Here is a 12385-nt window from a genome sequence, read left to right as displayed (position 1 = left end):
TTAAATTGCATCTGTACTGCACTTGATAGGCAGAACTCTTCTGGTTTATCAGTATAAGTTGGGATGTCATCTACATACAGCAGGAACAGGAATAGACCCAATTTTGAACCATGTGAAACACCATTATTGATCTGTACTCAGTCAGAAAATGATTTCGCTTGAATACTACCTTGGCTGTTATGCGTAACTCTCTGCTTCCTACCAGTGAAAAATGATTGAGCTAGTTACTCGTACCCTGGAAGCTATAAAATTGATGTTTGTCCAGAAGGATGTTTTAATTCTCAAAAATGACTGTATAATTTTAGATTATAAAAAAAATTGTGGGTGAAATTTCTTCATTTAAGCATTTTGATACATGCTCAGTGAAATTATGGATGGCAGTGTTGTAAGTGAGCGTCTGGAATTCATATTTTGATAGACTTAAAAACTTTATATTTGTAGTTATTCTCTACTGCTAAAAAGTACATTACTTTTTGAAAGGAAATTTCAATATTCTTGATTTCTGTTCTAATATTCTTTTTAAAAAGGGGCCAAACAAAGAAATTCTTCAATTTTTCTGGAAAAATACCACGTGAAAGTGATGATGATTTGCACAATAGCTGTATCAGGAGAAAATGCTTGTAACATTTTTGTTGAAATGTTATCAACTTGTTAAGACAGATTTATTTTCATGATTTTCCTGGAAGAGGCCATTTAATAATTGCTTGGTTTTCTTTTTATTATTTTCCTGAAGACACTTCTATCTCTATGTACATATGTTGTACCTGTTTGATATGGGTGTACAAAAAGGTGTTCACAAATGTTTTAATTATTTAATCTGCCTTCAGTGGGGTTTACATGTATAACAATACATATATTAACTTAGTAAAATATAAGATGTCCTCAAAGAGCTTCATTTGAAAAAAAATTGTTTTTAAAAGAAACCAGGTGCCTTGTTTATGAAGCTCTGGTTTGATTCTTGTTCTTCCTTACCGAGTGTCAATTAATCTGTGGGCAATGATCAGTTTCCCACTTAATTCTTTTGAAATCCCACTTGCTCCAGCCCCCCCTCCCCCTCCCTCCCCCCTTGAAAAAGGAAGTGCACATTCTGAAAGGTAGCCAAGCTCTGTACCTTTCGTTTGTGTATCTATCAGTGATGCAGCGCTTCTGCCTTTTGGCCAGTTATCTCCTTTATTCCTAAATAATTCAATTTTATACATCCTATATTTTGATGGCAAAGACATATTTACACCACTCTTCTACGATTACAACTTCTTCTTCTTCTTCTTCTACTAACACTAATACTAATTGTTGTGTCTAGGAATCCTGCTTACTCGGTTCAGTAGACAAACAATCAAGCAACTCGTATTAATGAGTTTTATTACAAACAAGACAATTACAATACTTAACTTTGATGTGTGTTGCAAGCAAAGGGCGACATACAAAATAATCAGTCTTCTTCAGAATAGACAACCACAAGTCTGTGCTACATAGAGAGTGCTAACTAAGTCACTAACGTTGACGCTACTATCGAAGTCTCTAATCTTGAGGCTGCTATTGAAGTGGGCTGTCACCAGTTGGGTGTGGTGTTAATGTCCTTCACATATGGGCCACTGCTGTCGCTTTGTCATCTTGAAGGGAGGTCGGTGTGCAATTGGCTGATCTCTTCTCAAAGCCTTCTCTTCCCTGTCATTCCTGACTGGTGTGCCGCCACTGACTTCATGCCATAACACTAATACTAATACATGAAATGTTTTCATTTACAGTGTTGGAGTTAGTGAGTGAAGAAATTGGAAGAAAGTGGAAAGATCTAGCCCGCCAGTTGGGCCTGAGAGAAGGCAAAATGAACGAGATTGAAGCAAGATACCCCAATAATCTTAAGGAAAGGGTGTATGCCGTATGTAGTTCTTGGTTCTCTCTTTTTTTCTGTAGCTGTAACGAGCTTAAGGTAGCAAAACCAATTATATAACTGAGTTTTCTTTATTCTAGTGTTTGGCCATGTTCCAAGAAAATAATCCTAATGGCATGGAGAAAAAATTACTGAAAGCATTAGAGAAAGCCCGCAGAAAAGATCTAAGGGACCAGGTTGAGGCAATACTGAGGCCGTACTGAGGTATGAAACATTATTTTTCTTTTTTCACTTACACATTAATATCAGTTTGCTTTGGATTTAATTTTCAAGACTGTGATTTTATCTTATCCTATTTCATGATGTACAATGTCTATTTCTATATAAAGTAAACAAATCAAGTATCATTATAGCACCCATTAATAAGATGACCACCAGTTTTCATTGTATACTTCAGAGTGAAGAAAGCCAATTTAATATAATTATAGCATTGAAGTAAACATATCCCTGCTGTAGATGTGGAATCTAATTTAACACTGTAGGAAAAGATAAATTGCTACTTATCATAAAGGAGTACATGAAGTTGCAGGCAGGTACTATTAAAAGCTTTTGGCCACAGCCTTCATCAGCAAAACAGAAACATAAGCAAACACACCTCATGCATAGACTGCCAACTCCAGAAGCCTGGGTCAGAATACAACTATCACATGGGATGGAAGCAGCAGTCTTTAGGTGGCAGGGAAGGGGGTAGAGAGGAACACTGTCTGGGGAGTAGAATGCCAACAGGCACAGTGTCAGGAGGTACTGGGCAGGAAGTTGGGGAAAAAAAGAGCGAAAAAGAAGAGGAGCGGGAAAAGATGGTCAGATGTGTTAAGCAAACAAAAAGGATGGGAGACGAGACTGGGGACGAGATGATAGAGCAGAAGGGGTGTAAACTGTTTGATGGATGGTGGGGGTCAGTATGTTGGTGTAGGTTCAGGCCAGGATAATTACAGGAGCAGAGAATGTGTTGTAAGGATGACTCCCATCAGCGCAGTCCGGAGAAGCTGATGGTGGAGGGGAGGATCCAGATGGCTCGGGTAGTGAAGCAGCCATTGAAGTCGAGCATGTTATGTTCAACTGCATGTTTTGCCACAGCGTGGTCTACTTTGCTCTTGGCTACAGCTTGGCAGTGACCGTTCATCCCGATGGACAGATGGTTGGTAGTCATACCAGTATAAAAAGCTGTACAATGATTGCAGCAGTACTGATAAATGACATAGTTGCTTTCACAGATGGCCCAGCCCCTGATGAGATAGGATAAACCTATGGCAGGACTGGAATACGTAGTGCTGGGTCGGTGGATTGGGCAGGTCTTGCCCCTCGGTTTTCCACAGGGATATGGTCCTTGTGGCAAAGGGTTGGGTTTGGGAGTGGCATAGGGATGGGCTATGATGTTGTTGCGTGGGCAATGAAATACCACTGTAGGATGGATGGGAAGGACCTAGGGTAGGATGTTCCTCATTTCAGGGCACAATGATAGATAATCAGAATACTGGCGAAGGATGTGTTTCAGTTGTTCCAATGAGGTGGTACTGGGTGATGAACGGGGCACTCCTCTGTGACTGGTTCTTGGGGGTGGTGGAGGAAGGATTGGAGGTATGAGAGGAAATTGCATAGGAAATCTGTTTGTGAGCTAGGCCTGGGGGATAGTGCCTGTCTGTGAAGGCCTTTTTTGACCATCAGCATGCTGGGCATCCTTTTCACTCCTGTTCTAAGTCTTGGATTTCTACAATTTCCTCCCTTTTAAGGTTTTCCTGAAGAGGCCTACAATTCATTTGTGAGTATTTGCTTGACTCTCACGGAGCCTCAGTCTTTGCAAGCATACTTTCCTCTGTGTGCTGCAAGCCTATGCTTCCACTATCCATTTCCCTGTGTGCCTTTCCGTCAGAAGTTTTCTTGATGCAGACCCGCCTTGGACCTGGAACGTGATTGAGGAATCTAGTTTTCCATTTCACTTCCAGCACACTCTACACCTTTTCATTAATAAATACATGGTCCTCATTGTTGGGTCTGACCTGCCACCACTCTTCCAAATAATTTTTCAGTAGTGCAGATTGTGCAGGGAAGGTCAGCCACTGTAGGGGAGGGGGGTAATGAAGTACATGCACAGTGATAGCTCCCTGACCATGCAAGTATCACACTGTTGGTGTCTGGGCTAGAAACGTCACATGTGTACCATGGAGCACGTGCCTGTCATGACTGGGGCATGGGGACTTCGAGCAACGGATTACTGGCCAGGTAGTTGTTGCTGAGGCTGAGTGAAACCCACAGGGACAGAACCTGTTTGTAGTGAGTGGCACCATGACAAATGACTTGTATATGAAGCAGATAAAGCTTTCTCCCAGTGGTGGTCATATGGTGCCAGCAGTCTCTTCAGAAGGAAAGAAGTCATTCAACACAGAGAGAAATGACCCCAGAATGTTTTCTTCCCTGGCTATGCTGGAAGACGACCAGAGGTACAAGCGACAAACAGAGAAATATTCCCACCAGTACCTGGTTTGTACAAGGACAGATGAGGATTGCCCCTCCCCCCACAAGGCCTTTGTTCTTTGTAGTGAATATAGAGGAAAAGTTGGTGGAAATTACAGCCATACCCAAACTGAAGAGTGGCATCCCTTGCCCAATCGTGAGCATTGCTCGCTTGTGACAAATTGGGTGACATTCCAGTGACTATCACTTCCTCCAGTAGTCTAAATATGATTCAAGACATCATTTTCCATCGTGACCTCTTCTTGCAGTCTGATGATGAGCTACATGCTAACTTGGAGTAATGGGGTGTACACTTTGTCCATTGTGTTCGTAGGGGACAAAAGGAGGATAGGATCGCTTCTGGGGCCTTCATCGTGGCCTTTGAAGGCGATTTGTTGCTGGGAAAGGTCAAGGTGATAATATTCCAATGTGATGAGAAACCAAACATTTCCTTCCTCCTCCCTCCACCCCCTCTCACCCCTCGTGCTGTGCAATGTATGAAATTTGGGCACATGTCTTCACGTTGCGATACCAGCCCAGTCTGTAGGGACTGTGGATGACTGTTGCAAGTGAATGTTCCTTGTGCTCCTCCCCTCATCTGCGATAACGGTGGATCACAGTTCTGACCCACAGAAGACTATGGCCATTGAAATCACCCAAAATTAGGAAAGGAGGGGGAGGGGCAACCAATGCAGACAATATTTTCTGAGACACTCCACCTTCAGGAGGGAGATAAACATTACGGATAGTAAAATCCTAAAATACCCTTATCCATAGTTGCCTGAAGGGGAGTGCAGAAAGGAGAGGAACAGCTTAAGAGATGTAGCTCAGCCAGGTGGCGGAAATAGCCACTGCAATTCCATTGGAGAAGCCTGAAGTTGGTATACTGTGAGGATGTGAAGGGACCAAGGAGTCAGTTTATGCCCTATGGTCACCTGATGCCACAAATTGAGTGGTTATGGTATCAACCCATGTAAGTTCTGAGATACATTGTGTGGTGTGATCTGGAGCCTCAGGTGCCATTGGGATTGCAGCATGAGCCGAGGCAGCCTCAGCCATAGACTTCTTTTTATCTTTCTTCTCCTTAGATGGTTTAGATGAATGGGAGGGCATCCCCAAAATAGTTTCAGGAACTGAGGAACATCTCAAAGCCATACGACCAGCAAACTGTAGCTCCTTCAGCCACTATCTGGTTGCAGAAAACTTGCTGGCAGGTCTCATCCTTATTTTCTTGAATACTGGTGCTCCCATACACTTCATTGTGGCACAAGGAATTTACTCAGCCATTGATCTTTCTATTTGTAGCCCTGGTTTTCTCAAATACATCCATTGTAGAGTCCACAATGATTCCAAATATAAGTGTAAAATATACCTATTCAAAAAAGCAGATAAAAATATACTTGACGCCTTCCTGAGAGATAATCTCCACTCATTCCAAATTAATAATATAAGTGTAGATCAGATGTGGCTTGAATTCAAAGAAATAGTATCGGCAGCAATTGAGAGATTTATACCAAATAAATTAACAAACGACGGAGCTGACCCTCCTTGGTACACAAAAATGGTTAGCGAACACTGTTGCAGAAACAATGAAACAAACATGCCAAATTTAAACAGATGCAAAATCCCCGAGATTGACGATCTTTTACAGAAGCTCGAAATTTAACGTGGACTTCAATGTGAGATGCTTGCAACAGTTTTCACAACGAAACTTTGTCTCGAAACCTGGCAGAAAATCCAAAGAGATTCTGGTCGTATGTGAAGTATGTTACTGGCAAGAAACAATCAGTACCTTCTCTGTGCAATAGCAATGGAGGTACTATCAAAGACAGTGCTGCCAAAGCAGAGTTACTAAACACAGCCTACCAAAATGCCTTCACAAAAGAAGACGAACTAAATAATCGAGAATTTGAATCGAGAACAGCTGCCAACATGAGTAACGTAGAAGTAAATAACCTCGGAGTAGTGAAGCAACTTAAACCACTTAGTAAAAGCAAGTGTTCTGGTCCAGACTGTATATCAATTAGGTTCCTTTCAGAGTATGCTGATGCATTAGCTCCATACTTAAGTCATATACAACCGTTCGCTCAACGAAAGATCCGTACCCAAAGACCGGAAAGTTGCACAGGTCACACCAATATTCAAGAAAGATAGTAGGAGTAATCCACTAAATTACAGGCCCATATTGTTAATGTCAATATGCAGCAGGATTTTAGAACATATATTGTGTTCAAACATCATGAATTACCTCGAAGAAAACTGCCTATTAACACACAGTCAACATGGGTTTAGAAAACATCATTCCTGTGAAACACAACTAGCTCTTTATTCACATGAAGTGTTGAGTGCTATTGGCAAGGGATTTCAGATTGATTCCGTATTTCTCGATTCCCGGAAGGCTTTTGACAATGTACCACACAAGCGGCTTGTAGTGAAATTGCATGCTTATGGAATGTCGTCTCAGTTATGTGACTGGATTTGTGATTTCCTGTCAGAGAGGTCACAGTTCATAGTAATTGACGGAAAGTCATCGAGTAAAACAGAAGTGATTTCTGGCATTCCGCAAGGTAGTGTTATAGGCCCTTTTCTATTCCTTATTTATGGAAACAATTTGGGAGACAATCTGAGCAACCGTCTTTGGTTGTTTGCAGATGATGCTGCCGTTTATCGACTAATAAAGTCATCAGAAGATCAAAACAAATTGCAAAATGATTTAGAAAAGATATCTGAATGGTGCAAAACTTGGCAGTTAACCCTAAATAATAAGTGTGAGGTCATCCACATGAGTGCTAAAAGGAATTCATTAAACTTCGGTTACACGATAAATCAGTCCAATCTAAAAGCTGTAAATTCAACTTAATACGTAGGTATTACAATTACGAACAACATAAATTGGAAGGAACACATAGAAAATGTTGTGGGGAAGGCTAACCAGAGACTGCATTTTATTGGCAGGACACTTAGAAAATGTAACAGATCTACTAAGGAGACTGCCTACACTAGACTTGTCCATCCTCTTTTATAATACTGCTGCACAGTGTGGGATCCCTACCAGATAGGACTGACAGAGCACATCGAAAAAGTTCAAAGAAGAGCAGTATGTTTTGTATTATCGCGAAATATATGGGAGAGAGTGTCACAGAAATGATACAGGATTTTGGGCTGGATGTCATTAAAAGAAAGGCATTTGTTGACACCGACCTACAGAGGGAGAAACGATCATTATGATAAAAATAAGGGAAATCAGATCTCGTACAAAAAGAAATAGGTGTTCGTTCTTTCTGCGCGCTATACAAGATTGGAATAATAGAGAATTGTGAAGGTGGTTCAATGAACCCTCTGCCAGGCACTTAAATGTGATTTGCAGAGTATCCATGTAGATGTAGATGTATGGTAGTGACCATTCCCGATCTTCCTGTCCCTTAGTGTCACTCCCCTGGCCGCCTGCCCAGACAGGCTCTCAGCAATGCCGACTGGGATGCTGTCACCTCCATTGTCATTCTTAGCCCCCCACTAGACGGAGGTACCTGACACAGCTGTCCAGAATGCAACAGCAGTCATTCTGTTGACAGCCGACTTAGCAATTCCCTATTTTTCAAGATTCCTCTGTTGGATGACAGTACCTAGGTGGACCATAGACATTGCCAAGGCTATTAGAGATTGCAGGTGAACTCTCCAATGCCGTAAGTGGCATCCTTTTTGGAGCACATCATTGCCTTTAAATGGCTCTATGCCTGGGACTGCCACCTAATAAAACGATGGAAGCAAAATTGCTGAGAACAGCACATTTCAACCATTTGACCACATACACCTCTTTTGTAAGTATGCACCTTCTGTTATGCTGACCTTGGTTTCCATGTTACAGAAGAGTTCGTAACCCTGCTAGGAACTGCTCATGTGGTACTACGAGGGTTGAATGAAAAGTAATGCCTCCGCCTTCATTAATTGGGTTTGGATGGGAATATTTTAATTAATCAAATGCAGAAATAATCCTTAGAATGTGATCTTTAATTACCAATATTCACTTTTCCACATAATCACCAGCCGATTCGATACATTTCTGTCAACGACGAACGAGTTTTCTTGAGCCGTCACGGAAGAAGTCGACACTCTGTTTCCGCAACCCCAGTCTCACAGTTCTCCCAATGTCTTCATCAGAAGCATAATAATGTCCCCGGAGATGGTCTTTCATTGTCGGGAACAGATGGAAGTCAGACGGTGCTAAATCTGGGGTGTATGGAGGATGCCGTATAGTGGGGAGATTCAATCTCTGAAGTTATCGTGTGATGGCATGTGAAGTGTGTGGTTTGGCACTGTCGTGCTGCAGAAAAACATTTCCCTTTTCCTTTTGGATCCTTGTTAGCCGCCGTTTCACAGTTTGCAGCGTTGTGATGTAACACTATGAATTTATTGTTGCTCCACGATCAAGGAAATCAACATGGATAACACCATCTGCATCCCAGAACACTGCGGCCATGATTTTTCCAGCGGAGGGCTGCGTCTTGAATTTCTTTCTCTGGGGCTAGTCTTTGTTTTGATATTCCATAGATTGACGTTTCGTCTCCGGGTCATAATAGTGTAGCCACGTTTCGTCTCGTGTCACAATTGAATGGAGAAAGGCATCACCTTCATTCTCATACAGCGAGAGGAGTTCCTGGTAAATTTCAAGTCTATGCGCTTTCATTTCAGAAGTCAGCATCCGGGTTACCCATCGTGCACAGATCTTCCGATAGCCAAGCAAAGCAATAACGTGACCCACACGGTCTTGTGAAATGCCCATTGTGCTTGCAATTTTGAGAGAGTGCAGAGCAGCCTGGCAATTGATAATTGTGTATCTACATTGTCTTGGTGGTCCCTCAGTATACCTAAGTTGTGGTTTGTGGCATCTGCTGCAGATTGTACACGGGTCAGCGGTGTTGTTGCTAAGGATTCCAGTCGTCTGGTGTTATTTACCTTTTCATACTTTAGGCTGGCGAGCCAGGTGATATGCAAGTCTGTTTCATTCTGGTTAGCATCTTCATCAGCTTGCAGCTGTCACGAGGTGCTGTTGATCTTTTCTGTTTGCTCTGAATTGGCTGTACCAAAGACAGTTCTTACTATGCAACCACCTGCCTCTATCTAACACCTCCTTTGTTGTACCTATGGGACTACCTCTGTGGTCTGGCGAAGCTGACTGTGTAGTTGACTAAAAGCTGATTGTAGTTATTAGTACTCTCCATGGTCGTCTCCAAACTCTTGTCTTGTAGCCTATGATAGCTTGTAGCTTATCAAAGGTACCCTCCAGCCACCTGATTTTGGTTTTTACTGCCTACATATTGATATCTAGTTTTAATGTCCTCTGATGGTCTGACATGATTATGTCTCATGTCATATAAATAAGACTCCTCCCATCATAGGATGTACCTCAGCGCTTCTGTCATCCCTGCACCAGCTCAGCAGACTCATTAGTGTGAACATCTTATACTCCTTTTCCTCGCCATCCCTAGCTCGATACCTGGTGCTGGAACTGCCTTACCTTCCTCCAGGGTCAAACCATTCCATTCGGTAAGGGAAAGGAAAGTGTTAGCATATGTTCCAGCTCTCAGTGATGCGTAGTGATGCATCAGGTTAGAGAACTGTTTTTTCTTCTTCTAATCTCAGATACTCCCCCTTTCCCTTCAGTGGAAGTTGCCAATGGAAGAGATAGTGGATCTATGACACCTCAAAAAGGGTGGACACTACTGATGTGAACAGTCTTGATATGATTTAGAAGCTGTAGCTTTACATCTACTGGTAACAGCATCTCAATAACCAAAAAATTTAATGGCCTCTGATAACACAACACAAATTTCGTTATCTTCTCTTTAAGTACATAAGGGTTGGTTAATATGACCCATTGATATTTTGGTAATACTGCTTTGGTAATACTGCTTTTTTCCCCCCCATGAACCATGGACCTTGCCGTTGGTGGGGAGGCTTGCGTGCCTCAGAGATACAGATAGCCGTACCGTAGGTGCAACCACAACGGAGGGGTATCTGTTGAGAGGCCAGACAAACGTGTGGTTCCTGAAGAGGGGCAGCAGCCTTTTCAGTAGTTGCAAGGGCAACAGTCTGGATGATTGACTGATCTGGCCTTGTAACAATAACCAAAACGGCCTTGCTGTGCTGGTACTGCGAACAGCTGAAAGCAAGGGGAAACTACAGCCGAGGGCATGCAGCTTTACTGTATGATTACATGATGATGGCGTCCTCTTGGGTAAAATATTCCGGAGGTAAAATAGTCCCCCATTCGGATCTCCGGGCGGAGACTACTCAAGAGGATGTCGTTTTCAGGAGAAAGAAAACTGGCGTTCTACGGATCGGAGCGTGGAATGCCCGATCCCTTAATCGGGCAGGTAGGTTAGAAAATTTAAAAAGGGAAATGGATAGGTTGAAGTTAGATATAGTGGGAATTAGTGAAGTTCGGTGGCAGGAGGAACAAGACTTCTGGTCAGGTGACTACAGGGTTATAAACACAAAATCAAATAGGGGTAATGCAGGAGTAGGTTTAATAATGAATAGGAAAATAGGAATGCGGGTAAGCTACTACAAACAGCATAGTGAACGCATTATTGTGGCCAAGATAGATACGAAGCCCACACCTACTACAGTAGTACAAGTTTATATGCCAACTAGCTCTGCAGATGACCAAGAAATTGAAGAAATGTATGATGAAATAAAAGAAATTATTCAGATTGTGAAGGGAGACGAAAATTTAATAGTCATGGGTGACTGGAATTCGAGTGTAGGAAAAGGGAGAGAAGGAAACATAGTAGGTGAATATGGATTGGGGGACAGAAATGAAAGAGGAAGCCGCCTGGTAGAATTTTGCACAGAGCACAACATAATTATAACTAACACTTGGTTTAAGAATCATGAAAGAAGGTTGTATACATGGAAGAACCCTGGAGATACTAAAAGGTATCAGATAGATTATATAATGGTAAGACAGAGATTTAGGAACCAGGTTTTAAATTGTAAGACATTTCCAGGGGCAGATGTGGACTGACCACAATCTATTGGTTATGACCTGTAGATTAAAACTGAAGAAACTGCAAAAAGGTGGGAATTTAAGGAGATGGGACCTGGATAAACTGAAAGAACCGGAGGTTGTACAGAGTTTCAGGGAGAGCATAAGGGAGCAATTGACAGGAATGGGGGAAAGAAAGTAGAAGAAGAATGGGTAGCTTGGAGGGATGAAGTAGTGAAGGCAGCAGAGGATATAGTAGGTAAAAAGACGAGGGCTAGTAGAAATCCTTGGGTAACAGAAGAAATATTGAATTTAATTGATGAAAGGAGAAAATATAAAAATGCAGTAACTGAAACAGGCAAAAAGGAATACAAACGTCTCAAAAATGACATCGACAGGAAGTGCAAAATGGCTAAGCAGGGATGGCTAGAGAACAAATGTAAGGATGTAGAGGCCTATCTCACTAGGGGTAAGATAGATACCGCCTACAGGAAAATTAAAGAGACCTTTGGAGACAAGAGAACCACTTGTATGAACATAAAGACCTCAGATGGAAACCCAGTTCTAAGCAAAGAAGGGAAAGCAGAAAGGTGGAAGGAGTATATAGAGGGTCTATACAAGGGCGATGTACTTGAGGACAATATTATGGAAATGGAAGAGGATGTAGATGAAGGTGAAATGGGAGATACGATACTGCGTGAAGAGTTTGACAGAGCACTGAAAGACCTGAGTCGAAACAAGGCCCCCGGAGTAGACAATATTCCATTGGAACTACTGACGGCCGTGGGAGAGCCAGTCCTGACAAAACTCTACCATCTGGTGAGCAAGATGTATGAAACAGGCGAAATACCCTCAGACTTCAAGAAGAATATAATAATTCCAATCCCAAAGAAAGCAGGTGTTGACAGATGTGAAAATTACCGAACTATCAGCTTAATAAGTCACAGCTGCAAAATACTTACACGAATTCTTTACAGACGAATGGAAAAACTAGTAGAAGCCAACCTCGGGGAAGATCAGTTTGGATTCCGTAGAAACACTGGAACACGTGAGGCAAT

The 12385-nt window shown here is 42.2% G+C and overlaps 1 protein-coding gene across 1 annotated transcript in view; it reads left to right on the top strand.

Moving 5' to 3' along the window:
• The window catches only part of LOC124711407 (fas-associated death domain protein), a 55796-nt gene that overhangs the window by 29758 nt on the left and 13653 nt on the right, over positions 1-12385 (top strand). The window contains exons 3-4 of the mRNA XM_047241466.1: positions 1746-1876; positions 1969-2092. Coding sequence (XP_047097422.1) covers positions 1746-1876; positions 1969-2091 — 254 coding nt within the window. The 3' untranslated portion in view covers position 2092. The remainder of the gene's footprint in view (positions 1-1745; positions 1877-1968; positions 2093-12385) is intronic.

Source organism: Schistocerca piceifrons, chromosome 8 (assembly GCF_021461385.2).
Source record: "Schistocerca piceifrons isolate TAMUIC-IGC-003096 chromosome 8, iqSchPice1.1, whole genome shotgun sequence".
NCBI classification, from domain to species: Eukaryota; Metazoa; Arthropoda; class Insecta; order Orthoptera; family Acrididae; genus Schistocerca; species Schistocerca piceifrons.
The sequence above is the reverse complement of the archived record's forward strand: the minus strand, read 5'-3'. Positions and strand labels throughout refer to the sequence as shown.